The 27,264-nt window shown below is 41.2% G+C and overlaps 1 protein-coding gene across 1 annotated transcript; it reads left to right on the plus strand.

Moving 5' to 3' along the window:
- Nucleotides 1-1,929: 1,929 nt before the first annotated feature.
- BPNT2 (3'(2'), 5'-bisphosphate nucleotidase 2) lies at nt 1,930-27,062 on the plus strand. Its single transcript, XM_074944352.1, has 5 exons — nt 1,930-2,418; nt 16,279-16,438; nt 16,683-16,778; nt 20,294-20,455; nt 21,933-27,062. Exons 1-5 carry the CDS (start codon nt 2,023-2,025, stop codon nt 22,208-22,210), a joined length of 1,092 nt encoding a protein of 363 aa, XP_074800453.1. The 5' UTR covers nt 1,930-2,022; the 3' UTR covers nt 22,211-27,062.
- Nucleotides 27,063-27,264: the final 202 nt, after the last annotated feature.

The raw sequence follows: 27,264 nt of genomic DNA on the forward strand, positions 1-27,264 counted from the left end.
AATTAGCCAAACATTTACAGCGCGATCAGTTTAATGGGTCAACATGCATTATTTTAAAGGAGTGGGGCCTAAAAGTTTTGGCTAGTGTTAGCAAACTGACTATCGCTTACTGAAGGCCATAGCCACATGTATTTACATCCACTATTCACAGGCACATACACACATACAGTGCAAAAGTGACCATGCCAACCACTCTGCTCCACTTTCACATCTCCACTCAGCATTCAAAGGGAACTGTTGTTCGGATGTGATGGTTGGCTTCTGTCATAAATATAAAGGGAAGGGTGAACCCCTTTAAAATCCCTCCTGGCCAGAGGAAAAATCCTCTCACCTCTAAAGGGTTAAGAAGCTAAAGGTAACCTCTCTGGCACCTGAGCAAAATGACCAATGAGGAGACAAGATACTTTCAAAAGCTGGGAGGAGGGAGAAAAACAAAGGGTCTGTGTCTGTCTGGTGATGCTTTTGCCGGGGACAGAACAGGAATGGAGTCTTAGAATTTAGTAAGTAATCTAGCTAGGTATGTGTTAGATTATGATTTCTTTAAATGGCTGAGAAAATAGCTGTGCTGAATAGAATGAATATTCCTGTCTGTGTGTCTTTTTTGTAACGTAAGGTTTTGCCTAGAGGGATTCTCTATGTTTTGAATCTAATTACCCTGTAATGTATTTACCATCCTGATTTTACAGAGATGATTCTTTTTTTCTTCTGTTAAAAGTCTTCTTGTAAGGAAACTGAATGCTTTTTCATTGTTTTAAGATCCAAGGGTTTGGGTCTGTGGTCACCTATGCAAATTGGTGAGGATTTTTACCAAGCCTTCCCCAGGAAGTGGGGTGCAAGGGTTGGGAGGATTCTGGGGGGAAAGACGTTTCCAAACTATGTTTTTTCAGGAACCCAGATAAAGTTTGGTGGTGGCAGTGGAAGTCCAAGGGTAAAATTAATTTGTACCTTGGGAAAGTTTTAACCTAAGCTGGTAAAAGTAAGCTTAGGAGGTTTTCATGCAGGTCCCCACATCTGTACCCTAGAGTTCAGAGTGGAGAAGGAACCTTGACAGCTTCCTTGACACTGGTGCCACTGACCAAAAACTCTTTTCAACACAGGTCGGAAGTGTTTCACGAGGGCAGATGAGGGGGTGGGCAAAGAGTGAATCACCAGAGGGCGGCTGTTTACAGGCACTGTTGCCAACTCTCAACAATTGCTGGTGATATCTGATGCTCTTATTAAAACCCCTGCTATGTAATTACCTAAGCTCTGCTTCCCTTTAATAAGAATCATAATAACAGAAGTCTGAAAACATGGCCTGGTTGTACTCTAAAGGCAAATAAAAGAACCCCAACATTTATATCTCTTTCAGAGTAGCAGTCGTGTATTCGCAAAAAGAAAAGGAGTACTTGTGGCACCTTAGAGACTAACCAATTTATTTGAGCATAAGCATCCGATGAAGTGAGCTGTAGCTCATGAAAGCTTATGCTCAAATAAATGTGTTAGTCTCTAAGGTGCCACAAGTACTCCTTTCCTTTTTATTTATATTTCTAGAAACCCAACCAGACATGATTCTCTGCGTGAGCCTGACTCAGGATTTGAAGCACTGAACTCCCTGCACGCTGGACTTCACTGTGGCTCTAAGCCCCTCACCCCTATTTTTAGGCCCTCCCTCCTCACAGCCCGCAGCCCCAGCTCCCCCCAACTCCCCCTGAGGCTCAGCGATCAGCACGCCGCAGCCTGCTCCGGGCATGCTCAGTGGGAGCCTCGGCAGCCTGCCACGGCGGCCCGCCCCCGCCTAACCCGGATACGCACGCTCCGCTGCCTTTCACCTCTGCTCGCCGGGGAACGTGGAGCCGGGAGCCAGCTGAGCAGCGAGAGAGGCTGCCGCTGCCGGGCTCCCTGTGGTTCCATGCGGGCGGGCGCTGCCCGCGGGCCGCTGCGGGGCTGGGTGCGGGGCGGGTGGGCCGCTATGGAACGCTGGTGAGCGCCCGCCTTCGGCCCCCGAGAGCCCGCTGCGCGCCCGCCCCGCCGCTCCCGGCCATGGCCCCCATGGGGATCCGCCTCTCCCCGCTGGGAGTAGCCGTGTTCTGTCTGCTGGGCCTCGGCGTCCTCTACCACCTCTACTCCGGCTTCCTGGCCGGCCGCCTCGCCCTCTTCATGCTGGGCGACCAGGCGGAGCGGGCCGGGGGCGGACCCGACGTTCCTCCGGGCCCCTTGCCCGAGGGCACCGTGGACCTGCGGGAGCTGCTGGCCGTGTCCGTGCTGGCCGCCGTCAAGGGGGGTGAGGAGGTGAAGCGCGTCCGGGAAAGCAACGTCCTCAACGAGAAGGCGAAGGGCAAGACCCGCGAGGGGGCCGAAGAGAAGATGACCAGCGGGGATGTGCTGTCCAACCGCAAGATGTTCTACCTGCTCAAGAACACCTTCCCCAGCGTGCAGGTGGGTCCTACGCCCGCCCCCCGAGCCCCTGGTCAGGGCCCCCTTCCCTTAACAGAGTGAGCCGCGTGTCTCTCAAGCCCCCTCCCCCCTTTAGGGGAATCTCTTCCCTGGCACTTCCTCCTTATCCAACATACCTATCCCTAATCATAAATCACTTGAACCGGTAGCTCAGTATCCTGTAATGGCAGCTTTCTGTTTGGTTAAACTGGGTGGCCCCTGAAATACTCTGTCAGTTATTCTCAACCTTTTCCTTGCCAGGATCCTCTTAGGCTAAGGTCTGAGCTGCACCCAAGTTTTGTACCAGTATAACTCTTTCAGTTATGGGTGTGATTTTATGTTTTACAGTAATGGTTGTCTTAGTGTAATGTTGAGCCCGGTTGTCATCTGCATAAATCCTGGGACGGACCTCTGGAGCTTAATGCATGAGCTAAAAGACACACCTCTCTTGGCCAATGTAACAGTCTCATCAATCTCTAGTCACAAGAGGGGGATAGAGTGCCATACCAAGCAGGCCTGGGTTATCCTAGGCACAACCCATAGTGTGGATGCAGTTATAAAGGTGTCTTGTACAATATAGTTTATTCCCTTTCCTATGTGGGATTAGCTATATTAGTATGAGGTATCTTTATAGCGGTATAATTGCGTCCACGCTACAGGTTTATGTTGCTTGAACTACTTCAGTGCAGTTAAAGCAGCACAACTTTCTGGTGTAGAGAAGACCTTAGTAATACAGTATAAGAAGGGCAGGACACCTTGTTGTGATCCCCAGATTGAGAACCCATGTTTTATATAAATATAGTTGTACTGCAAACAGTAGGCACGTTAATATGAAACGTCCAGTTTTTATACATTCTGCCCCAAAGTGCTATAAAGACTTTTGTCTCTCAGTAGGTTGAATGAAAAGAGAGATATTTCACATCTGAATTGCAGGGATTAGGGGTGGAGTTGGGAAATAAGTTTGCTTACATATTTTGACGTGATAACTAGTGTAAGGTAGTCCTACATACTACCTTACATGTGTTGTCATAGAGTGATAAGAAATAGCCAACATGGATATGTCAAGAACAAATCATCCCAAACCAACCTAATTCTTTGACAGGGTTATGGCCTAGTGGAGGATGGGGGGCAGCTGTAGACCTGATAGATTCTGATTTTAGTAAGGCTTTTGATACTGTTTAACATGACATTCTCATAAGCAAACCAGGGAATGTGTTCTAGATGAAATTACTATATAGTGGTGCACTCACTAGTGGCTGAAAAGCTGTACTCTCAGAGTCGTTATCCATCGTTGTCTGTCAAACTGGAAGGATGTATTTAGTGGCATCCTTTAGAGGTTTGTTCTTGGTCCAATACTAATCAATATTTTCATTTAATGACTTGGATAATGGAGTGGAGAGCATGCTTATAAAATTTGCTTATAACACCAAGCTGAGAGTGATTGCAAGCACTTTGGAGGACAAGATTAGAAATCTAAAACAACCTTAAGAACGTTAGAATAGTTGCAGCAATGGTCCATCTAGCCCACTATCCAGTCTTCCGATGGTGGACAGTGCCATATGCTTTAGAATGAATGAATGGAACAGGGCAATTATTGAGTGATCCATCACCTGTCCTTCAGTTCCAGCTTCTGGCAGTCAGAGGTTTAGGGACACCCAGATCATGGGGTTGCATCCCTGACCATCTTAGGTCCATCAATGGCTGCTATTCATCACCCATGAATTTATCTAATTCTCTCTAGAGTCCAGTTATACTTTTGGTTGGAGAGGTTGACTGTTGTGTGAAGAAGTACTTCCTTTTTTGTTTTTAAACCTGCTGACTATTAATTTCATTGGGTGACCCCTGGTTCATGTGTTATGTGAAGGGGTAAATAACACTTCCTTATTCACTTTCTCCACACCAGTCATGATTTTGTAGACATTTATAGTATCAAACCTTTAGTTGTCTCTTTTCTAAGCTGAACAGTCCCAGTCTTTTAAATCATTTTTGTTGTCCTTCCCTATACTGTACTTTTTCCAATGACAAGATACCTTTTTTGAGGTGAGGCAACCGGAACTGCATGCAGTATTCCAGGTGAGGGCATGCCATAGATGTATATAGTAGTAGTATGATATTTTCTGTTTTATCTATGAGTTTCCTAACATTCTGTTTGCTTTTTTGACTGCTGCTGCAACATGAGCAGATGTTTTTTTAGAGATCTATCCACAGTGACTCCAAGAACTTTCTTGAGTGGTAACAGCTATTTTAGACCCCATCATTTTGTATGTATAGTTGGGATTATATTTTCCAATGTGCATTACTTTGTTGTCCGGTCACCCAGTTTAGTGAGATCCCTTTGTAACTCTTTGCAGTCAGCTTTGGATAAAATAAAATATATTGAGTAATTTTGTATTGTCTGCAGACTTCGCCACCTCACTGTTTACCCTTTTCCAGATCATTTATGAATATGTTTACCAGCACTGGTTCCAATACAGATCCTTGGGGGACCCCCACTATTTAATTCTCTCCGCTATGAAAACTGACTATTTATTCCTACCTTTGTTTCCTATCTTTTAATCAGTTACTGATCCATGAGAGGAGCTTCCCTCTTATCCCATGACAGCGTACTTTGCTTAAGAGCCTTGGGGTGGGATCTTACCAATGGCTTTCTGAAACACTATATCATTTGAATCACCCTTGTCCACGTGCTGGTTGACAAAGAATTGTAATAGTCTCCTGTGACAACCTGTTTTTTGTTTAAAAACAAGTGTCTTCTATGGAAGCATTAGTTGCTACTACACTCTGAGCTAAAGGTAATCTAAATTTCCATTATAAACCTCACTTTCTAATGCCACCAACTTTGACTGGTGAAACCAATTTGTTTGTAAATTAATATGCTCAAAATAAGTTAGGAGTAATATTTTTCTGGAGACCTTGAAAGTTGCTCCCCCTGGAAAATTACAGTAATACTGAAAAGGTAATGAAGGTTTCTGTTCTTTAAAGAAACTGTGACTGAGGGTATGTCAACACTTAAACTGCTACAGTGGCAAAGAAATAGATAGACACACTACAGCTGTGGAAACACTTATGCAGCAAATAACTTCTTGCATGAGTAACATTATGCAAGTGCCTGTGTGTTTGTGGCATCCCTTGCTGGGATATCTCCTTGTCAGTTAGCAAAGGACCAAATTTTGCAGCGAGGCAAGAAATATTGATATACCAAAATGATACACCTTTAATGCAAATAATTTTTGAGATCTGTTTTTATAGGTAGTCTCAAAGAAAATGTGAAAATGCCATTTTTGATATTTCTACTGGAAACAGTTCTTTCCAGAAGGCAGGAGATTTGACTATGTAGGTAATGATTCTCTGCACCAAATTTTTCTCTTCTGTAGCTAACAAGTAACTCTTGATTGGGTTCTTTATATGGATAGTGGTGGTTCACTTGTTCAGTTAACCATGAAAAACCTGACTTTATTTTATGTGGATTTACACTTCCTTCATTAACCTGAAATAGTAATTCTCAGCATTATTAATAGGATGGATTGTGATCAAGTGTAACTAAAATGTTCAGATTAATTGCTGTTGGTTAATACTTATGAAACAAAACTCAAAGATAATGTTTGTAAGAAACATTTTTTTTAAAAAAAATAAGGCATTCACTACCTGGCATAAGTCAAGTATGCGCTGTTTTGGTTTTAGTTCTCTAAGGCTTCAGTCTTGCAAAGAGAAGCATTTGGGTCATCCCCTATGTGAAGCTCTGTTAAAGTCAGTGATTCCCTACATGGGTGCAGGAATAGGGGCTTAAATCAGGTTTGGTGTACACTGAAAACTTACACTGGCAAAGCTACATCTCTCAGGGGGTGTGAAAAGTCCACACCCATGAGAGATGTATCTATACCAACCTAATCTCCAATGTAGACCGTACTAGGCTGACAGAAGAATTCTTCCATCAACCTAGGTACCACCTCTTGGGGAGGTTGCTTAACTTCAGCAATGGGAGAACATTCATTGAATGTATACAATGAAGTGCTACAGTGGTGCGGATTAAGAGTAGGCATAGCCTCAGTCACAGTTTATTTAAAGAACAGAAACTTTATTACATTTTCAGCATTATTGTAATTTTCCAGTATTCAAAAATAGCTTAATTAGATAGTAGGAAATAGTGTTTGTCATTTGATCAAAGTAGACATACGAACCAATGAGCCACTGTATTCCCAGCGGTTCTGTCTACCCTGCACTACACTACTTAACATTACAAAGAAGAAAAGCATGTAAACAGTCAGTACTTGAAGCAGAGTTTCTTGTTAAGACCTCGTTATCCATAGAAAAGGAAGTGTTAGACTTCCTTGTTATGGGATTTGAAATAAACATGGAAAGAGTCTTGGATTTCTGACACCTGTGATTTATAAATAAAAGCACTTGAAATCTGCAGGGGAGAGAAATCCATAGAAAATGTTGTACCTTTTTTTTTTTTTCAAATGTGCAGTGAGTCTCCATTATGTGCAGAATGGGGGAAAAAAATCCACTGTTTATACAAGTTATTCTATTTGATGTCAGCTGGCTAAATTCACACCGTTTACATTAAGACTTCTTACAGCAAAGATAAATAGGAGCAAGGAGTAGCTTGTAATTTTTACTATATGCTACAATAAGCATGAGCACCTTTTACTGAGGGTTATTCTTTAATATTTGTATTACAGTGGGGCCTGTAGATGCTTCTCGGGACTGGTGCTCCCACGGCCTGGTTGCTATTCAGACCTGAAGGCATGGTATTTCACAAAGGGCTTACTGTCGTAAAGCATTAAACATATGATGACATACAAACACTGCCTTAGAAGAGGGTTATTTAGGTTGTAAAGTCGCACACTCAAAAGTTAGAAAATGCCAGAATAACGGTTGCCAGTACAACTTTAATTCTGCCTCTTTGTGTTTATGCATTTTGATAGTATGTGATCGTATAATTAGCAACCATATATTTTTCCACAGGACCTCTGCCTTTTTCAGTGTATTCACTGGCATGAATTCCTCCAGTATACCTCAAACCTTAGCTGTAGCCACCCTACTTCTGCAGCCATGGGCCTCATGTGAAAGGGAATGCAAATCATTGTCAAATTCTGACAGTTATACGTTGGGTTTTTTGGTTGTTCAGCCAAATGTTAACTAGAAAATGAGTTTGGTTTCATCCTATTTTTCCTTGTGACCTAGACAGAATGAAGGGAAGAAAAGCTCAGAAAGATGGTCCCAGTCAAGCAAGATTCTTAAGCACATGCCTAATTGCAAGCTTGTAACTAGTGCTATTGAAGCTAAACTTTAACTTGATTTCAATCCATAGAAATAAGGAACTGTTTCTTGTAAATTGCATCTCTATTGCCCAGTTCCTTTTTTCTTAAGTTCCATGCCACAAAGCACTGTTTGCCCCACACAAACTGTGAAACCCTTTCATTTTTATACTTGCCATATCCAAACCTGCTGTGTGTAGCAGCAAGTCTCCTGAAAAGTGATTGTAAGAAGTAATTGGAGTTTAGTCTGAGACAGTAAATCATGCTTTTAATACCAGTTTGGCAATGAAAATATAAGTGTTAAGGAAGAAGTTTCAAAGAGCTAAATGCTATTAAAACCCTGACAGGCATTCCTTTGTCATCCTGTGAACTGTCACTGCATTGTGCAGAACAAGATGAGTACAACTCTCTGTGGGAAGAACTCTGTCCTTGATTTGGGCAGTTACGTTGTTGCAATACTTTTGTGACATTGTCTCCTTTTTTTGGCAATCTCCAGCAAGTACCTAAGTAGAACAGTGAGCTAAAATGTAAACCCAAAATCCCACTGACAGATATTGTCTGGGGATTTATGCAGGCCCTCTGCACTGAAGTGGATTTCCCATTTAATATATTTTCTTCAGTGAGCTTTAATTCAGGCCCTTAACATCCTGGTGCAATGTGTTCTGTGATTATCTTTTCAAATGTATTTAAAACTATTTCAGTTGGTATTTTTATTTTAAATTTCCAGACAGAGACCTTTGAGACTGAATTCCTCTGTCCATAAATGAGGAACAGTGCAAGCTTCTGCATGCTGTTTAGCCCATGTGCCTCAAATCTGATTTGATTGGGATGCCTTTAAGAAAGATGGTGATTAACTCTCTATGCCCATCCAATCCTGTCCTGTCTGCTGAAACGTGCAGAGAAGTGGCCAGCTAGAGTGGTGACTTTTTTGTGATGTGGACACTTGTTCACTAAGACGTGAACAGCAGCTATTAACTATTTTACATAGGACACTGACCTGCAGAAAATTTAGAACAAGACTGAGTCCAGGTGACAGCGACAAAGACTGTTACACTCCTTAGGTACCTGTGAAGAAAGCTTGGGGGAAATAAGGTTTATATTAATTAGAAACAAACTGAGATTAAACATGACTGAGACAAGGTCATGCCTTTGCTTAGAAACAGTATCTTATCGCTGCAAGAGTTTATCTACTTCATATATGGGAGTGGATTAGCTACTGCCATAAGAGCAGATCTGTGTTGTGAGTGAGGGGATAAATGTGCCATCCTCTCTGAGTTTTAAGGAGCCTTGGCAATGAGAGTGTACACTTCAGGGAGCTCTGAACTGGGTCTTGCATTTATGTCCCCCGTGGCTGGTAATCTGGAAGAAAACATTAGTAATCTCAGTCGGAGCATAAAGTACCAGGATTCCCTCAACTCAGAGGCTTTATGAGCCATGCTGTTTGTTTTATTTATTCCTGTCTCTAGCTGCTTCTATCTCCAGGTGTGTGCGCGCGCGCACACACACACCACCACCACCACCCCACCCCCAGCAACTTCTTGTGGCAAAGCAATTCTAGCATAATAGAGAATCTTCTGACTGTTTTGAGAGCATTCAGTCAAGCTTTAGGTGGTTAGTCCACTGATCTTGTTGGTTGGTTTTCTGTTAGTGGACAAAGTTGGCATTCTTGTTGGTTTTGTTAATTTCAACAGGGGCTTTTGAAACTGTTGACCATAAAATCTTAAGGACAGGTTTCAGAGTAACAGCCGTGTTAGTCTGTATTCGTAAAAAGAAAAAAGAAAAGGAGTACTTGTGGCACCTTAGAGACTAACCAGTTTATTTGAGCATGAGCTTTCGTGAGCTACAGCTCACTTCATTGGATGCATAGCATATTGTGGAAACTGCAGAAGACATTATATACACACAGAGACCATGAAACAAAACTTCCTCCCACCCCACTGTCCTGCTCGTAACAGCTTATCTAAAGTGATCATCAAGGGAGGGCCATTTCCAGCACAAATCCAGGTTTTCTCACCCTTCCCCCCGCCCCCCCCACAGACACACATACAAACTCACTCTCCTGCTGGTAATAGCCCATCCCTCTTTGAAACCTCTCTCTCTCAGGGCCTAACAACATCAGCCACACTATCAGAGGCTCGTTCACCTGCACATCCACCAATGTGATATATGCCATCATGTGCCAGCAATGCCCCTCTGCCATGTACATTGGTCAAACTGGACAGTCTCTACGTAAAAGAATAAATGGACACAAATCAGATGTTAAGAATTATAACATTCATAAACCAGTCGGAGAACACTTCAGTCTCTCTGGTCACGCAATCACAGACATGAGGGTCGCTATCTTAAAGCAAAAAAACTTCAAATCCAGACTCCAGCGAGAAACTGCTGAATTGGAATTCATTTGCAAATTGGATACTATTAATTTGGGCTTGAATAGAGACTGGGAGTGGCTAAGTCATTATGCAAGGTAGCCTAACCCCCCCCCCCCCCCCAAGACGTTCTGGTTAAACTTGGATTATTGCTGTGCACATTGTAAGATGAGCTATTGCCAGCAGGAGAGTGAGTTTGTGTGTGTGGTTTTTGGAAGGGGGGGTGTGTGTGTGTGTGTGAGGGGGGGTGGCGGTGGTGAGAAAACCTGGATTAGTGCTGGAAATGACCCACCTTGATTATCATGCGCATTATAAAGAGAGGTTTCAAAGAGGGATGGGCTATTACCAGCAGGAGAGTGAGTTTGTATGTGTGTCTGTGGGGGGGGCGGGGGGAAGGGTGAGAAAACCTGGATTTGTGCTGGAAATGGCCCTCCCTTGATGATCACTTTAGATAAGCTGTTACGAGCAGGACAGTGGGGTGGGAGGAAGTTTTGTTTCATGGTCTCTGTGTGTATATAATGTCTTCTGCAGTTTCCACAATATGCTATGCATCCGATGAAGTGAGCTGTAGCTCACGAAAGCTCATGCTCAAATAAACTGGTTAGTCTCTAAGGTGCCACAAGTACTCCTTTTCTTTTTTCTTTTTTCATAAAATCTTAAGTCCTTTGCAGTTCCTGTAAAGGGTGAATTGGAGTGAAAGTGTTAAGCATGATTTCTGCACATGTGCCTAATTGGTAAAGGCTGCCTATAAATTACAAGCAGGCAGTATCTGAATGAGTTAATCCGCAGTTTTAATGAAATAATAGTGGGATTTGTATTTGGGAGTGCTTACTTTACAGCTGGACATATTTACACTTCCTATGCAGATAACTTTTAGGATTTTTTAAAATTATCCTACTTAATTCCTAAAATTAGGTTGTTGATGGAATTCCATATTGTGAAACTAAATTTTTATCACTTTCAATCAATTCCTTACTCTTCTTTTTCAAAGTTTAGCATTGTATGATGAGCTCATTGTGTTTTGAACAAGGAAACAATTTCTTTCTTAGAAATACTGCATTTTCCATTAGCTGCAGTTGCTATCTTTTAAACTATAAAAATGTATCTCCTTAAAAAGCTGCCAAAAGGATTTGACTATTCACATGCTTAATTACAATTATTTTTATATCTTCAATTTTCAGTATAATTGAGAGACTTCATAGGATATAGCTGTAGTTTTGCTTCCCAAACTGGAAAATGTCTTATTTAATGCACCTTTTCATGGACAACTGGCTAGTATTCCAAGCACGTTTGGGAGGAGGGTGGGTGATGTAAAAAAGACTTAATGAACTGTTGTTAAGGAATAGCCCAGCACAGGAAAATGAACCAGTGTGAGGTTCCTGTAATGCTTTATGCAGGCTGGACTGTGGTTTGTTTGTTCAGATTACTGGATTCATCAACATGGATTTTTTTTTTAGTATGTTTATGACTTGTCTCTCAATCCCAGCTTTCTGTTTTGCCAACAAATTATGAGAGAGAATGTCCTCAATATAAAGAACCAAGTGCTTAGGGCCTGGGAAGTCCCCTGTTGTACAGCTTTTTCGGGCCCAGATGTTTTGGTTGAATTTTCTGCTCGTACTTTTCCAGAATAAATTGCCTTCATACTTCATGAGATTCAGATAAACCACAAATTCATTTTAAAGTAGTTCTGAATTTGTGGATTGCAATTAAGTTGCCTTTTTCATATAAGAAAATAATTGATAGGCTACTCTTGAATGACTATTTGCCACTTATAGATGTGTTTAGAAAGCTGCAGGGAAGCGAGAAATTTGTATAGCAGAAGGCCGTTTTTTGTGAGGAGTGACTTCCTTCAAACTCAGTCAGGAATGTTACTGAAGTTTCATGTTACAAAAGTCAGTTTTTGTTTCTTGTTGTTATAAAAGCCGATTTAATGAAGCTCTATATATTGCACATTGATTGTAACTTTATTACTAAAAAGAAAAAAGAAAAGGAGTACTTGTGGCACCTTAGAGACTAACCAGTTTATTTGAGCATGAGCTTTCGTGAGCTACAGCTCACTTCATCGGATGCATTACTAGCATTTAAGAACAAATTTGCAGCGGCCATAATTCTGCTCCTACTCAGAATCTTGTACATGCAAATTATTTAGCTATCTAATTTTTTTTCCCATGAAAACAGAAGTTTTGAGGGCACCCAGACTATGGAGATGACCTTGTATATGCAGATCAACAGCATGAAAGTTACCTAAACAGAGGTGGTTCCATTGATTCGATGGTTTTTGCTAAAACAAAAGTTCTGTCATTAAGGCATTTGGGGTCATAACAGTTTGAGACCTAAAGCAGGTCTCTAGGCAAAGTTTTTAAGATGGGCTAGGTTATACATTTGTATCGCTTTGGGCAGAAGTTTAGAAATTAAAAAAATACAATCTGTAGATGAGCAAGTGGTGATTTTTGGGGGATTGGAACTTGGGTCAAGCTATACGAAAGAACTCTGTAATTTTCCTTTGACAGAGAAGAGTTTTGGTAGGACTGGGGGGAAATCTTTTTTCTACCAGTTTATCAGTATATAAAGCTATTTTTCAGGATATGCCTTAATAAATTATTGCAAATTAGAAGTAAATTTAAAAGCTTGTGGCATGCTATCTGGCATAGCTAAAGATTGTTATACAACTAGTGCTTTAATCCAGTTTATCTCTCTTTAATTTTAATGAATTGTAAGTGATTCTTTGGTCAGTGTTTAATCTTTGAAGGCCTTCTATTAAGAGCACATTTGTGGAAAGTAAATGTCACACAAAGGAAAAACTTTCTAGCACCTTTCGTTAATTAGCCCAGGGTTTCCCAGACTTTCAGAGTTGGTGACCCTCTTCCAGACTAACATGATTTGCAGACCCCCTTATTTAGCCAACATCTCTAACCCTAATCAAGAGGAGGAAAGAATTTGTAGCTGCCAACATGTAGAAATTAATATGAAGTTTGTTGTTTTTGTCACCACCATTAAAGATTTCTCTTTAATGCTGCAGAGACACACAAACTAATATTGGAATGAAAACTTTACAGGCTTATCCAACTAAAGCCAGACATTAATCCTTCAGAGAGAGCCAAAATCTGCAGCATTCATGGTTAGACAGTCAGTTGCAGTGGTGTTTGCAACCTTGTAGATGTTTTGGTCCCAGGATATTGGAGAGACAAAGTGGGTGAGGTAATATCTTTTATTGGAACAAATGCTTGTTGACACTGTGTGTCCAGTTGCATCACAACTCTCTCCCACAGTTCACTGTCTTAAATCGTGTGGGGCTTATTTTTAAGACCTGTTTCTTCTTTATTCATTAGTTATACCCACAAGTTTGTGTGATGATCTGTGAAGTGGGCAAGAATCCATTATGGGTGAGGGTGTCCAATAAAATTCTACAGTGCAACGATGACTGACAGCATCTTTTTTATGGAGGTGCATCTTTTACAAATTACAAGTCCTTATGTGACACTGTATAGAACAGGGGTCTCAAACATGCATCCCGCGGGGTTATTTTCTGTGGCCTGCTAGTTCCCCGTGCCCCCCCAGTGTTTACCTAAAGCGGCTCCAGCCCAGCCCAGCGCACACCGGGGGCAAGGGCAAGCTCCCTGCCTGCCTGCCCTGCCCCCGCGCCACTCCGGGAAGCGGCTGGGATCTGGGGGGGCACAGGGGTCTGTGTGTTGCCCTGGCTGCACCTCCAGGTACCTCCTCCAAAGCTCCCATTGGCCGCGATTCCCCATTTCCAGCCAATGGGAGCTGCAGGGGGCAGTGCCTGGAGGCGCGGCCAGGGCAGCACACAGACCCCTGTGCCGCCCTCTCCCCCCCCCCCTCCCCCAGGTTCCAGCCGCTTCCCGGAGCAGCGCGGGGGCAGGGCAGGCAGGCAGGGAGCCTGCCCTGCCCCCGGTGCATGCCAGGCTGGAGCCCACCCCCCAAACCCTTCCTGCAGCCGAACCCCCTGCCGCACCCCTCCTGCACCCGCACCCCAACCCCCTGCTGCACCCTGCACCCCTCCTGTACCCCAACCCCCTGCCCTGAGCCCCCTGCTGCACCCTGCACCCCTCCTGCACCTCCTGGGGGCAGGGAGGGGGTGGAGTTGGGGTGGGGTTTTCGGGGAAGGGGTTGGAATGGGGGCGGGGCCAGGGCAGCGGGGGTTGAAGGGGTCAGTGATGCAGCCCTCAGGCCAATGTACTAGTCCTCGTGGTCATTTGAGTTTGAGACCCCTGGTATAGAAAGAAAGATGACCATGTGTACACTAAAATGTCACCACCATTGCACAGGTGTGATAAATCTTATACAAAGTATGCCTTGAAGGTATCAATGGACAAGTTATAATCAGCTATGTATTATTATCCTATTTAAATCCATGTATTGGTGTATCTGAAGTTATGAATATTTGCTATGTGTTTGTATCTCACACCTGTTGTGTTTCTGGGTGACACCTGCAAAACAGATTTACATCAAGGCTAACCAGCCTGGTTGATGGCCCATTAAGGGCAATCAGCTCTTCCAGGGCCCCTTCCCAAGGTTTGTTCAGGTAGCATGTAGGCAATGAATGCCTCATAAAACAGCAAGGGACATGTGACCCAGGACTCCATGTTTGTGCCAGTAACTTTCAATGCACCTAAGAGAGAGAAATTGCAGACTGTGACATCATTCTTGGTCTTGTTCCTGCTCCACATCTCTGGACTATGGTTTCTAGCAAAGGGAAGCTTTGAACAAAGGACTGATGACCCCCAATATTTATGATGATCCAGAGAGACTTATTGCAAGCTAACAGATTTAACATCATGCTATTATCCTGATGTACAAACTCTGAAATCAACTGTAATGTATATGATTCTGTTTAACCTCTCAATAACTCCCTTCCTTTTTTTATATATTAATAAACCTTTCATTTTTAGTTGCTAAAGGATTGGCTACCAGTTTGATTTTTGGGTAAGATGATCTGAAGTACATTTTGATTTGAGGTGTTTCTGATTCTTTGGAATTGGAAGAACCTAATATGTGATTTCTGATTTTAATAAACCATTTGTCACATAAGTCTGGTTTGTCTTGGTGGTGTATGAGGGCTAGAGGGCCTGAAGGGGACTGTCTGTGGCTTTACAATAACTAGTATAGTATTTTGGAAGCACACATTTGTTACTGGCTTGCTGAAATCAGTTGTGACACTGGGCCAAAAAGGGTTAAGCAACTAGCAGGCTACGTGACCCAAAGTCAACCTTTAGAGACATACTAAAAGGTATTTAAATGGTAATTAGGGCCATTCCATGTTAGATAGACTAGAGCAGTGGTTCTCAACCACTGTGGGTATGCAGAGGTCTTCTGGGGGTACATCAACTCATCTAAATATTGGCCTAGTTTTACAACAGGCTACATAAAAAGCACTAGCAAAGTTGGTACAAACTAAAATGTTATACGACTTGTATGATATATAGAGCAGTATAAACATTGAAATGTAAGTACAATATTTATATTCCAATTGGTTTATTTTATAATTATATGGTAAAAATGAGAAAGTAAGCAATTTTTCAGTAATAGTGTTCCGGGTAGTCAGGGTAGCACATCTCAACCACTGCTCAAATTACTAGACAGCACTTCCTTCCCAGAGCCAGGATTCCTGCTCTACTGCATTCTTTAGTTGTCCAGCAAATATTTATGTAATCCCCAGAAAAAGTGTATGCGTCGATTCTTCATCTAGTGATTGGTCCATCTATAGGATAACTTGCTCCAGTTATCCTTAAGTGGTGAAGTCTGTGCTGTGGAGCTGAAGGTGTGGAATTCCAGCCCTGCTGTGACCCTTGTGGGAGGTCCTTGTGACTGCTCATGGTGGAATTTTGTGGCTGCAGTTTACTTTATTTTTAAAAAAAATGTGGTTTATTTAATTCACACAGCAATGGTAATATCCTTAATAACAGGGTTTATAGTTAAACTCCATGATCTGGAAATATGGATAGCTTGTAGCAAAATACAGGAGTTCTACGGTTTGGTCACTTGTCATGTATTCAGTTTTGCACATGGGCAGATCTGAAGGTTCAGAGGTATGATTTGGTCTCCAAACTCATTAAATGTTTTGGGATTTCCCCCTCCCCCCACCCACGTTGAGTTAGAAATGAAATTCCTCAAGGAGAAGGGGAAGGCTGTTAATTGCCATTATGTGCACAAATATTTGATAGATCATCCTGGTACAACACTCTGGGTTAATGTCTGTATCATTTTTAACATAGATAAATACTGAAGAACACGTTGATCCACCTGATAAGGAGACAGTTTTCTGGGATCGCAGTATTCCTGAAGACATAAAGGAAAAAATACAGCCTAAAAAGGTCCCAGCAGAAAGTGTGACAGTGTGGATTGATCCATTAGACGCTACACATGAATATACAGGTAACTGCTTTTTACTTTTTAAACTGAGCCAAATATTTAATTCTGATTCTTTCCCCTTTAGATAGGAGACACAAATGAAATGTATTTTCAAGATAAATTTTATACAAGAGTTGTTGCTTATTAGAACTGTTGTGATTTTGCAGGTAGATATCTTGGTCTTTTTTTTGTGCTTTTAACCTATATGATGTTGAGCTAGCTAATTTGTCTAATTTCTTGGTCCCTTCCCCCTCATCCCCACCCTTAGAGGATCTTCGACAGTATGTCACTACTATGGTGTGTGTGGCTGTGAATGGTGAACCAGTAGTAGGAGTAATACACAAGCCCTTCTCTGCATATACAGGTATCAGTATGCATGTCTCATTCTTTGTTTCTGCCATTTTCACTGATGTACAGTTAAAGTTTTACATTTGAGGGAGAATCTGTAGTTATAAATGGATACAATAGTACTTAATACAGGAAAACAAAAATGTGTCATTACTTATTTATATTGTGGTAATGTCCAGAGTCCTTAAGATTGGGGCACCCACAAAACACAGGAAAAGGTGGTCTTTGTGGGGCAGAAGAATGGTACATGGAAGAAACATAAACCAAAAATAGTGGTGGTTGAAGCTCTTTCATTGAAACATTAAGAACAATCTCTTAAAAAAAAAAAAAATAAAAAAAATAACACTGCAAATATAGGCCTCTGTTCTATCACCCTTATACTGAGTAGCCCCTTGTTCACACAAGCAGTCTCATTGAAGTCCATACGAGTGCTCCCACGAGCAAATTATTTTTTATCATGAGTAAGGGTAGCAAAATCAGGACCTTAATGACTAGGGGTACCCACAGAAATTTTTCCTATCGGACCCGCTATGGCCTCAGCACCTCACCCGTCAAAGTCTGTGCCTTCCGAACCGGCCTGTCCAGGTCCAGTGTCCTGATGCTTTTTGGGATTACCTGAGATGACTGTGGTGAATCACTACCCCCAGCTCACAGCAGGAGGGAACCCTGTCTGTGCCCACCCAGGGAAAACACTCCCAAGCCACCTGCTGCTGGCAACATAGGTGCTCTGTTCTGGGTGCCCAGAGCCCCGCTCTGTCCCAGTGCAGGCTAGCAGTTTACACATCCCACTCTGTTACATTCAAGTGCCCGGTGCCTTATCTTCTGGACGCCCGCAACATACACCAGTTCACTGCTTCCAGAAAAGCTATGCATCCCAGTTCACTGGTTTCACCTTAGTTCAACGTACTTCTTAGCACAGGATGTTTAGGGCTTGTCTACACATACATTTTATAGCGCTCTAACTTGCTGGTTCAGGGATGTGAAAAATCACCCCCCTGCGCTCAGCAAGTCTGAGCGCTTTAAAGCGCTGGTGTAGACAGGCTCTGAGCACTGAGAGCCGCACTCCCAGTGCTCTGAGCTAATCCCCTTATGGAGGTGGAGTACCAGGAGCGCTGGGAGAGCGCTGTTGGGCGCGACCTCACTCGCACTTCAAAGCGATGACGCGGGAGTGTTCGCACGGCAGCACTTTGACGTTTCCAGTGTAGCCATGCCCTTAGACAGGTTTGTAGTAAAACCACACTGAAGTTTATTTAACAGAGCTTGCAGGTAAAAGAAAAACATAAGACACAATCTAATAGCCTATACTTAGTCACACATGACTTTCGTGTCTAGTAAGGTATTTCTCACCCAAAGGTTAGTCCTTGCAGCGCTTGTTCAGTCCAAAGAGATGCCCCATCCCAAGCACAGCAGTTGCAATGCCACTCACTCAGTTTTGGCCCTGCAGTCTCTCCATCATGATGGCCAAACCTGAGTGGGCAGTGGGGTGGCCAGCACTGCTCTTCCTCGCCACAACCCGTGGTATGCACCGTGCGTAATGTGCATCTGACTTCAGGAACCACTGTTAATAATGGCTATGCATCCCTCTTTCACAGTTGTTTTAAACACAAGACTTTCGGGGGGGGGAAATCTGTGTATTCCAAACAAGCAGCACTCTCATACAGAATCTCTTGAGTCTGTTGAAGCACTGATGAGGATGGCTGCGAGTTTAAACATACACATTCGTAGATACTAATGTCAGAAGGGACCATTATGATCATCTAGTCTGACCTCCTGCACAACGCAGGCCACAGAATTTCACCCACCCACTCCTGCGAAAAATCTCTCACCTATGTCTGAGCTATTGAAGTCCTCATATCGTGGTTTAAAGACTTCAAGGAGCAGAAAATCCTCTAGCAAGTGACCCGTCCCCATGCTACAGAGGAAGGCGAAAAACTTCCAAGGTCTCTTCCAATCTACCCTGGAGGAAAATTCCTTCCCGACCCCAAATATGGCGATCAGCTAAACCCTGAGCATATGGGCAAGATTCACCTGCCAGATACTACGGAAAATTCTTTCCTGGGTAACTCAGATCCCACCCCATCCAACATCCCATCACAGGCCATTAGGCGTATTTACCATGAATATTTAATTACCAAAATCATGTTATCCCATCATACCATCTCCTCCATAAACATTCAAGGACAGGGTATTGCCAGTAACTTCTGAAAGGCTTAAACAACAAATCCAGTGTTGAGTATATTTGAAGGAAATGTATGTTATGTTCCTGGATAGTTAAAACAGAGGCTGATAACGTTTCCCTTTTCCCTTAGGCCATACTGACCTCTAGAGTCCAGAGCAGTTATGTAATAGCTCTGACTACCACAACTAAGCTCGTTCAAATGAACTAGGTTTTCTACCTGTTAGAATATTCAATGTTACGATTTTTTTCCCCCACCTAAGTATTACATTCTTTAAATGCTAACTTTAATTCCAGTTTATCATTAGGACTTTATCTTCACATTTTATATGTATCTTGGCTTTTTCTGAAGCACCTGCCGCACCTATTATTGAAGAGCTGATTTTCTTTCCAACAAAAATTCTGTCATCGTAACTGGGAATTTGCCATAGTCGTTCTTTTAAAAAAAGGAATCTGCAAGGATAGCCCATCAGAAATCTTCAGGAATGACATCCAAATAAGATTTTTTTAAATGTAAAAATATAGTTAGTTCTGTTATCCTCCTCAACCCCTAATCTTGAGTAACTTTCCAAACTGGAAATGCCATAACCCTTTGTTTTGTCATGATCCTGCTCTACCACATAGATATAAATCAATAAGGGAGAGCCATATTTAAAGATTACAGGTTAGTTCAGTCTCTGCCCACATAGTGTCAGCCTCTCTACTGTGCTGAAATCACCAGCTAGAACACCAAATAAATGTCACATTGTAATGGCTTTTGGACACAGCCTATCAAGGGGTGATTTTTTTGAACCAATGATCTAGAAGCGGAAGGCTATGCATCCTGAATTCAGTCTTCTGAATGAATCCGTGTTTTCTGAAAATAAACATGTTCATATTCTTCTCTCTTGATCTGAAAGATGACAGTATTTTGTTGACTGATGGGAAGGAAATAAAAGGTAAAATTTCACTATCTATTTGAAATATAGTCAATTTAGAAGAATGAGCTAAAGGAATTTCAGGTAATATCATCTACATTACATCTGCCCCTGAATCTCCCTGTGAATTTTACAATCACATTTTTTCCAGGTTTACAATATGTTACTTATTATGAAAGATTACAGTTGAATTTAACAACATAAAGTGTTCTAAAATGCATTTAGTACACAAATTCCAAAAAGAAATTTTTGTTTCCCATGAATTCTATTCTAGTAATCTTATGTGTTTTCTTCTAACAATAATGGCGGGGGGAATCAGGCAGAAGCACTAGTTTTGTTTTGTTTGGTTTGGTTTTTAAGTTAGCATCTCTTTAATTGTATCTCTAAAAGAGCAGATGTCTCCAAAACCCACTAATGGAATGTATGTTTCTTTTGTAGCGTGGGCAATGGTTGATGGTGGGTCAAATGTAAAAGCTCGTTCCTCCTACAGTGAGAGAACTCCAAGAATTATTGTGTCCCGCTCTCATGCAGGAAAAGTAGAGCAGGTTGCACGGCAAACATTTGGAAATAAAACTGTGATCATCCCAGCAGGTGGAGCAGGTTTGTTACCTTTAAGCATCCCAGACATTTTATTGCTTGTGGATTACTTAGTAAGGAAATTGTTATTAAACTGGAGAAGTGACAAAAACAAGGAATTTGCAGCAGAAGTACTGTATTTCATGCACCTAGAACCCAAATTTAAACCTATTTCAGATTGTGGGATGGGAACTGAGTGACTGACTAAAAGCACTGGTATTATAGTTGGCAGGAAAAGGAGTAAGTACCCAAATATTAGGCACAACATGAAACAAGAAGAGAGTACTGGGTACATTGAGAGAGGAGCATTTTGGGTGACTTTTGCTCTATCCCGAATGTTAGAAAAGATCAGAGTGAAACTGGCTGCTATGTTAAGAAAAGGCTGATAATCATGAACAGAAACAGGAGTTGTTGCACTGTTTTACTGGCGTGAGAAAACAATAAAAAGATCATATAATTTCAGATATACAAGCTGAAAATTTTAAGAGAAAGGAGTTCAGTGATTTAAGAATCTAATAGTCAGTCCCAGGAGTGATCTTACTACAAGCAAGCAAATTGGTTGGAGGGTTTTTTATATTAAATGTCTTGGCAAAATTGGTTCATGGTATAAGTGGAGTGTGCCTGTATGAAGGGGAAGCACAAGTGTGAAGTAATTACCCACTTCAGGATACTGCAAAATGCAGGTAATTTCTGAATTTCACAAAAGGGCATCTTCTAATTTCTTTGTATGGACAGCTATATCTGGTTTGGGGTTTTGTTCTTTTTTAGAAAAGGTGCACTTAATATCTCATGTTGATGAGCAGTCATGGGTAAGAGAATGAGTCTAAAGAAGTCAGGTTATGGTTAGCAGGAGAGATGAAAGTTTAATTGACAAAGCAAATATTCCATTCCAGTTGGCAGCATATAAAAAGGGGGAGAGGTTTAGCATGAATGAAGAGGATGAACTGTACTGTGAAATGAGTGAGTAGGGAGCTTTTGTAAAGAATGAAGTCAGTCAATAAAATGAAATCTGATTACATGCAAAGATTTTTATGAACTGGAAATATGTTTGATACGCATGCCAGCTAGAATTAACAAAACATTTGAGATTAACATTTGAGAGAGAAGTGGAGATAAGCGATACAATTGTGGCAAAGCAAACAAGCCCAAGAGTAAAACACTATCATTTAGTTAAATGCATACACAGTCTGATTCTGTTGATGTATCTCTTGATGTGTCTATGTATCTATCAAACCAGTAGAGGATGGTGCAAAGGAAATAATCATGGTCAAAATGGGTTTTAGTTTCAAGTGTGACATGTAATGGAAAAATCTTGATTTCAGCACTTTGCAGGAAGTGTAACAGAAGGTGAAGGTTTCTGCTGCGTGTACCGTTACATTCTCAACTAACATGACACAGTTAACCAAATCATTTTTGTAATTGCTAATGAATGCCATTATTTTGTGATGAATTAGGAAAGTTGATGTTTTCATTAACTGGTGTTACCTTTCTAATCTTCTAGGCTATAAAGTTTTAGCCCTCCTTGATGTGCCTGACAAGAAACAAGAAAAAGCTGATGTATATATTCATGTGACATACATCAAAAAATGGGATATATGCGCCGGGAATGCCGTGCTCAAAGCATTGGGTGGTCACATGACTACCCTGACTGGTGAAGAAATCAGTTATACTGGTTCAGATGGCAATGAGGGGGGACTCCTAGCCAGTATCAATGTGAATCATCAAGCGTTGGTTGACAAACTCCCAGATCTGGAGAAGGCATCACATAAACAAACATAACTGCTGAGGAGTACACAAATGTTTCTGCAGCCTCGAAATGTTCAGCCTAAGGAAACGGGCGTGAGAAGAGCCTTCTAGGGGACTAGGCACTGAGAGCCAAGGCCACTCAGTGTTTTCTGGGGGACTACATATAGCATCGGGCTTCTTCATTGGTGGTAGTTACAAATTCAGAATTAGGAAGGTGACTGAACTGTCCCATGCCATCTTTTATCTTTTGAGACTTTTCCATACAGTTATACTCAAGGTGCATATACCGTATATATTTGTGAATATAGGCAAACTAAAAGAAAATCCAAATGGGTACTTAGATTATTATAAGTGGTACTTTTCATACGGATTCTTGGAACACATCACATTGTTACAGTATTGTAGCTGTATCCATCTTGAATTTGGTAGAAGAAAGAATTGATTTATGTAGTCACTTGATAACCCTGTAATCCATCTAGTAGGAAACCTATGACCATGTGTTCCATATTCCCTTGGATAAAAAGCACAAGTTGCATACACATTTGTGTCTGCTTTCAACAGTTCTTCTGACAGAACAGTATTTTTGAATGATCAGACATGTTCTGAACTAGTTTGCTGATATTTTTTTCTGAAAACTTTAAACCAGTTTAATTCACATGAGAAAATCATGAATATTGCTGGTTTATTAATCAGTATAATTATTTCTGTATATCTTTTTAAAAGAAAATAAGTGATTCCTTGTATGGGTTTTTAACAAACTCTTGTCCTTGATTTCCATTTGCAATGTTAAAGGTGCATGCTAGATTTTTATCTAATGTGAGATTAGTTCAATGTTTGTCCCTGTAGAAGCAGCCTCCTTTCCTTTAATGTCTTTTTGTTCACTAAGTTGCTAGACAACACATATGACAGTGTTGTTGGCAACAGTAAGTAGGTGGTTTAGCTTTCAATATAGATTTAAACTAGCAGTTTTTTAGAATTCCAAAATTAACTTGCTGGCTTCTTAAAGGTTGTCTTGTATGAATTCCCTTCAAAAGATGTATTCTTTCCTTCTTTGCTGTAAGCACTCTAATTCTGAACAGTCTGTGGCCGCATGTTCACAATGGAATTTAGCTCTGCATTAAATTACAACATTTTCCCATAACCCAAAATGGGGTTGGGAAATTTTTGGGGACCTGTGGCATTGATGTACCTCAGTTTGAAGTAGGGCACTTCTTAATTAATTCCACTTCCGAGTTTTAGCCCAGTTCATATGGGACAAAACACTAATCCATTGAGGACAGATAACAAATAGCTGCACCACTAAAATATGTGGGTCTTTCTCTTCTGAAAATGTAACTGTCTAACTGGGAGTTGTCTTAGGGAGGCGGAAGAATAATATTTAATAAAGCAAGTTTAAAATATACTTTTTTCTTTTTAGTACCTGTGGGTAAGTGTCTCATCTTCTCTCAAGAAAGCTAAAAGTTTCATTTAAACACAAATCTTTTTTTTTCGTTCTAAGTTTATTCAATACAAGTATAGGCCATTTATGCAAAATTTATATTCCCCTGGTAAAAATTTTAATCTTCACTCCAGTTATCATCCATGTGGTAAAAGGAGGGTGACACTGCCTATAAAATAACTTTATAGTTCTTCTTAAATAAAGAGCTTAAATACATCAATGACTTCCTTATTTTGCGAAATAAAACAAATTTGCTCCTTTTCAGTGGGCAGATTTATTCTGGACAATTAAACTTCACTGAAGAACTAAAGTCAGTGATTTAACAAGGCTTCAGTAAGATTATTTTGCAGGAGCACAATGTGTGTTTTTGTTTTGTTTTTTTTCTCCCTTCTGGCTACTTTAAAACTACTTGAGGCCTGATTAAAAAGATAGCTCATTTACTACTAATTAAGGAACGGGTTAATTTTAATCCTAGAAATAGCCGTAGTTAGCATATTAGTAAAAGCTGAATGCATCATAGAGATAGGGCATAAGGTGTTAAGTAATACTAAGGCAAAGATTTATTTTGAAGGTTCGGATTGGAAGACCATGTAAACTTTTCCAAGTAAGTATGTGACTACTTCTTTCTTTGGGGCTGATTCTGCCAACCCTACTTACATAGAGCTAGATTGTGAACAGACTACGTGCCAATGCAAGGAAGTAAGAAGGGATAATAGCTCCCCTTACATCCCTACATAGGGAGTAAATGGGGATATTCACCTGCTTAATCTCTCCCCACAGCAGGTGACCAGGGAATGGGCAAAGCTATGGCTCCACTCCCCTACTTGCTGGCCACAGCAGCTAGCCTTGAGTCAGTAAGACTGTTATTTGCTTACAGTTACTGCATCCTTAGGTGTTTTGCTGCATCAGATCCAGAGTATTCAACATATTGCAGGATCAAGCCCTTATTGTGGGTATAGGCCAGCCGTAAATTACTATCTCCGAGGCCATGGAGGAATTGTGATTCAGAGGCATGCCTGAGTCATAGTACCTCCTGGTGCTGCCTGAGTTGGTGCAGCTTTCACACCACCTCTCATGCAGGGCTGTGCCTAGAGTCTCACAATCTAGCCCAAAGAGGCATCCCCTTGAAGTTGGCAGAATTGGGCCCTTGGTTGACATCAAGCTTTCTGATGTTCTCATGTTAGGAAAGTGTAACTTTTTTGCACAGATGAGCTAGTATTTAAAAGTACTTTAAACAGTGCACATCTGGGTTATTTGTGATAAAACTACTATCCATTTTACCATGATTGTGCTGTGTTCCTAAACATGGTATTAGCCCAGCTTGGATATAACACAGTTTGGTCTTGCCCATGTGGTAGGGACTAAATCATGTGTTCAGCATGGTAAAGGATCATTCTGTAACATTGTCCTCCACAAGGCCTGGAGCACAGGTCCTTACTTTGGTTACAATCCTTTGGTCTCTTCCACATAAACCAAACCCTGTTGTACAACGGCAGTACAATATTTAGGCATGCTGCTGAAACATAACATTTACAGTGCAGCTGAGGCCTACAATAGTACCTCTTCTATAAATTTGTAACGTAAAACTTTTATCATAGCTACTAAAAGGGAAGCCCAGGATAATGTTTTATTTTTGGCACTGGTTTATATTTTAACTTGATATTTCAACCAATGTTCTAAGGCTTTAGAGTACCTTGATTTGTAATACGCTTCGTTTTGATCAGAACCAGAGTTCACAGTAAAAGGTGGCGTCGATGCTACATAGCACTGTACCAAAAGTTCTAATTTGCATTCCTTGAATGCCAAATATTTCTGAATAAACAAACATGGAAATAAAAGGGTTGAATATTGTACTTAAAAATGGCTTTTGGTTTAACATATTTTTTATGATATAAAAGCTAATGTACGGAGGGTTTGTTCTTAAACCCACTGCTCTTTCATAGATTTTAATATCTATTTGATGGTTATAATAAATTGGCTCGGGGAGGTGTGGGGTTTTTTTGTTTGTTAATTTTGAAAGCAAGTTGGGGAAACCATTTAGAGAAGCTGACCAATGGTGGAGTAGGAGAAACAGTTACTTAGATTCATCTTTTGATTACTTATTCCAATTCTGATACCATTTCCTTAGTTTAAAAAACATCAATCAGGTCATAATACATCATAATGTTCTCATGTATCTAATGGTGGAAATTTTGCTCTTGCACAATTAACAAAATGATGCTACAACACACACGTTAACAGTATAGAAACAGGCAGTCTATTCCTTCCCTCCTCCCAGTGAATTTGAATTCTGTGCTGCCAACTGTACCCTGTCAACTTAGCCCTGCAACTGCACTGACACGATCTTGCTGTGGCTTTAAACTGATTGGGTATCAAATGAATAGGAATTCTATAGATAAATCCTCTGGTGGACTGTGTTGTTGGCTTTGCACTTTTCACATTTTAAATGGACACTTCAGTTGATTTGGGTGGTGGGTTTTTTTGCTTTTCTGCCAAGTTATTTTCAGATCCTACTTATCTTCCTGGGAAGGACAGGCTCTTTCAGCCTTAGATATCCCCATCCCTCGCATTTGGTTACCACCCAGAGGAATTTGCATCTGCCATGGGTTCTGGCAAGCTGGGCCCAGAGCCTGGATTTGAAAGCCCTACTGCCAGTAACTTTTGTATGTGAACTTTGTTCCTCAGGCTGATGTATTCTTATTACTTAAGAGAGTTCTAAGAGGTCAGTGTATACACTGACATACTCCAACCTAACACAGTCCAGCCATTCATTTCTTTAGAAACTTGAAGATGGATGTTGCTGTCACTGAAGCCCCACAGTATGGTGCTCTTACACACATGACAGTGGAATAGGGCAACGTAAGTAAAATGACCTTACTCACTGAAGCAGACAGAGCTGTTTTTCTTACGGAAGTCTGAGCGCTCTGTATTGGGTTTTATTTTAAATTGTTTCCTGTTTTCATTTATGATGATTAATAGGGAAGAAATTTCAAGTACTAATCCTATAGCTCAGTGGTTCTCGGGCTGCTTGCAGCCATTCAGCAAACAGCTGCGGCCCATGTTACATCCTCAGGGCCATACAGCTAGTATGTGAGCTGCATCCACACAATATATATAACACACACAGAGCTGCATATGCAGCCCACAGTGGTACATAGGTTGAGAACAATTGCTATAGCTCCATTTGACAAGATGCGTGTCTTGAATACAGTACTACCACAGTAGTGTCATGACTTTGTTTTTGTAACTAGAGCCTGGAAATGTCCTTTAAAATATAAATTGTATTCTCCAGAGACCAGATCTGTGGTGCACTCATTTTAAGCCTATGTCTCACTTTCAGATGAGAAGGGAAAAGAAGGCTTGTCTAGTGGTGATTGGTGTAGTGTGTGGGGGTGGGAACTAGACTCTTTGCAATGGTTTTGGTGTTAGGAGTTACTTTTTTTTTTTCTCCTCCCCCTCTCTGGCTACGTGACCTCAGGAAGTCATTCATAGCCTGATTGTTTTTTGTTGTTTGGTTTTGTTTTTTTTTCCAGAGGTATAAGCACCAGCAGCTTCCATTTAAAGTCAGTTTTTCTTCTCAGTAGAGCAGAGGGGAAGATTAATTCCTTTGAAATGTAGCATTTCACACCAGCCAGTAGGCAATAGACTC

Source organism: Natator depressus, chromosome 2, assembly GCF_965152275.1.
Source record: "Natator depressus isolate rNatDep1 chromosome 2, rNatDep2.hap1, whole genome shotgun sequence".
Taxonomy (NCBI): domain Eukaryota; kingdom Metazoa; phylum Chordata; order Testudines; family Cheloniidae; genus Natator; species Natator depressus.

Excerpts from the sequence above, each read along its gene's own strand:
- BPNT2 (XM_074944352.1), top strand. The coding sequence starts at position 2,023 with ATGGCCCCCATGGGGATCCGCCTCTCCCCGCTGGGAGTAGCCGTGTTC. Across the intron at positions 16,779-20,293 it reads GCCCTTCTCTGCATATACAG|CGTGGGCAATGGTTGATGGT; the intron begins GTATCAGTATGC and ends TTTCTTTTGTAG. Across the intron at positions 20,456-21,932 it reads CATCCCAGCAGGTGGAGCAG|GCTATAAAGTTTTAGCCCTC; the intron begins GTTTGTTACCTT and ends CTAATCTTCTAG.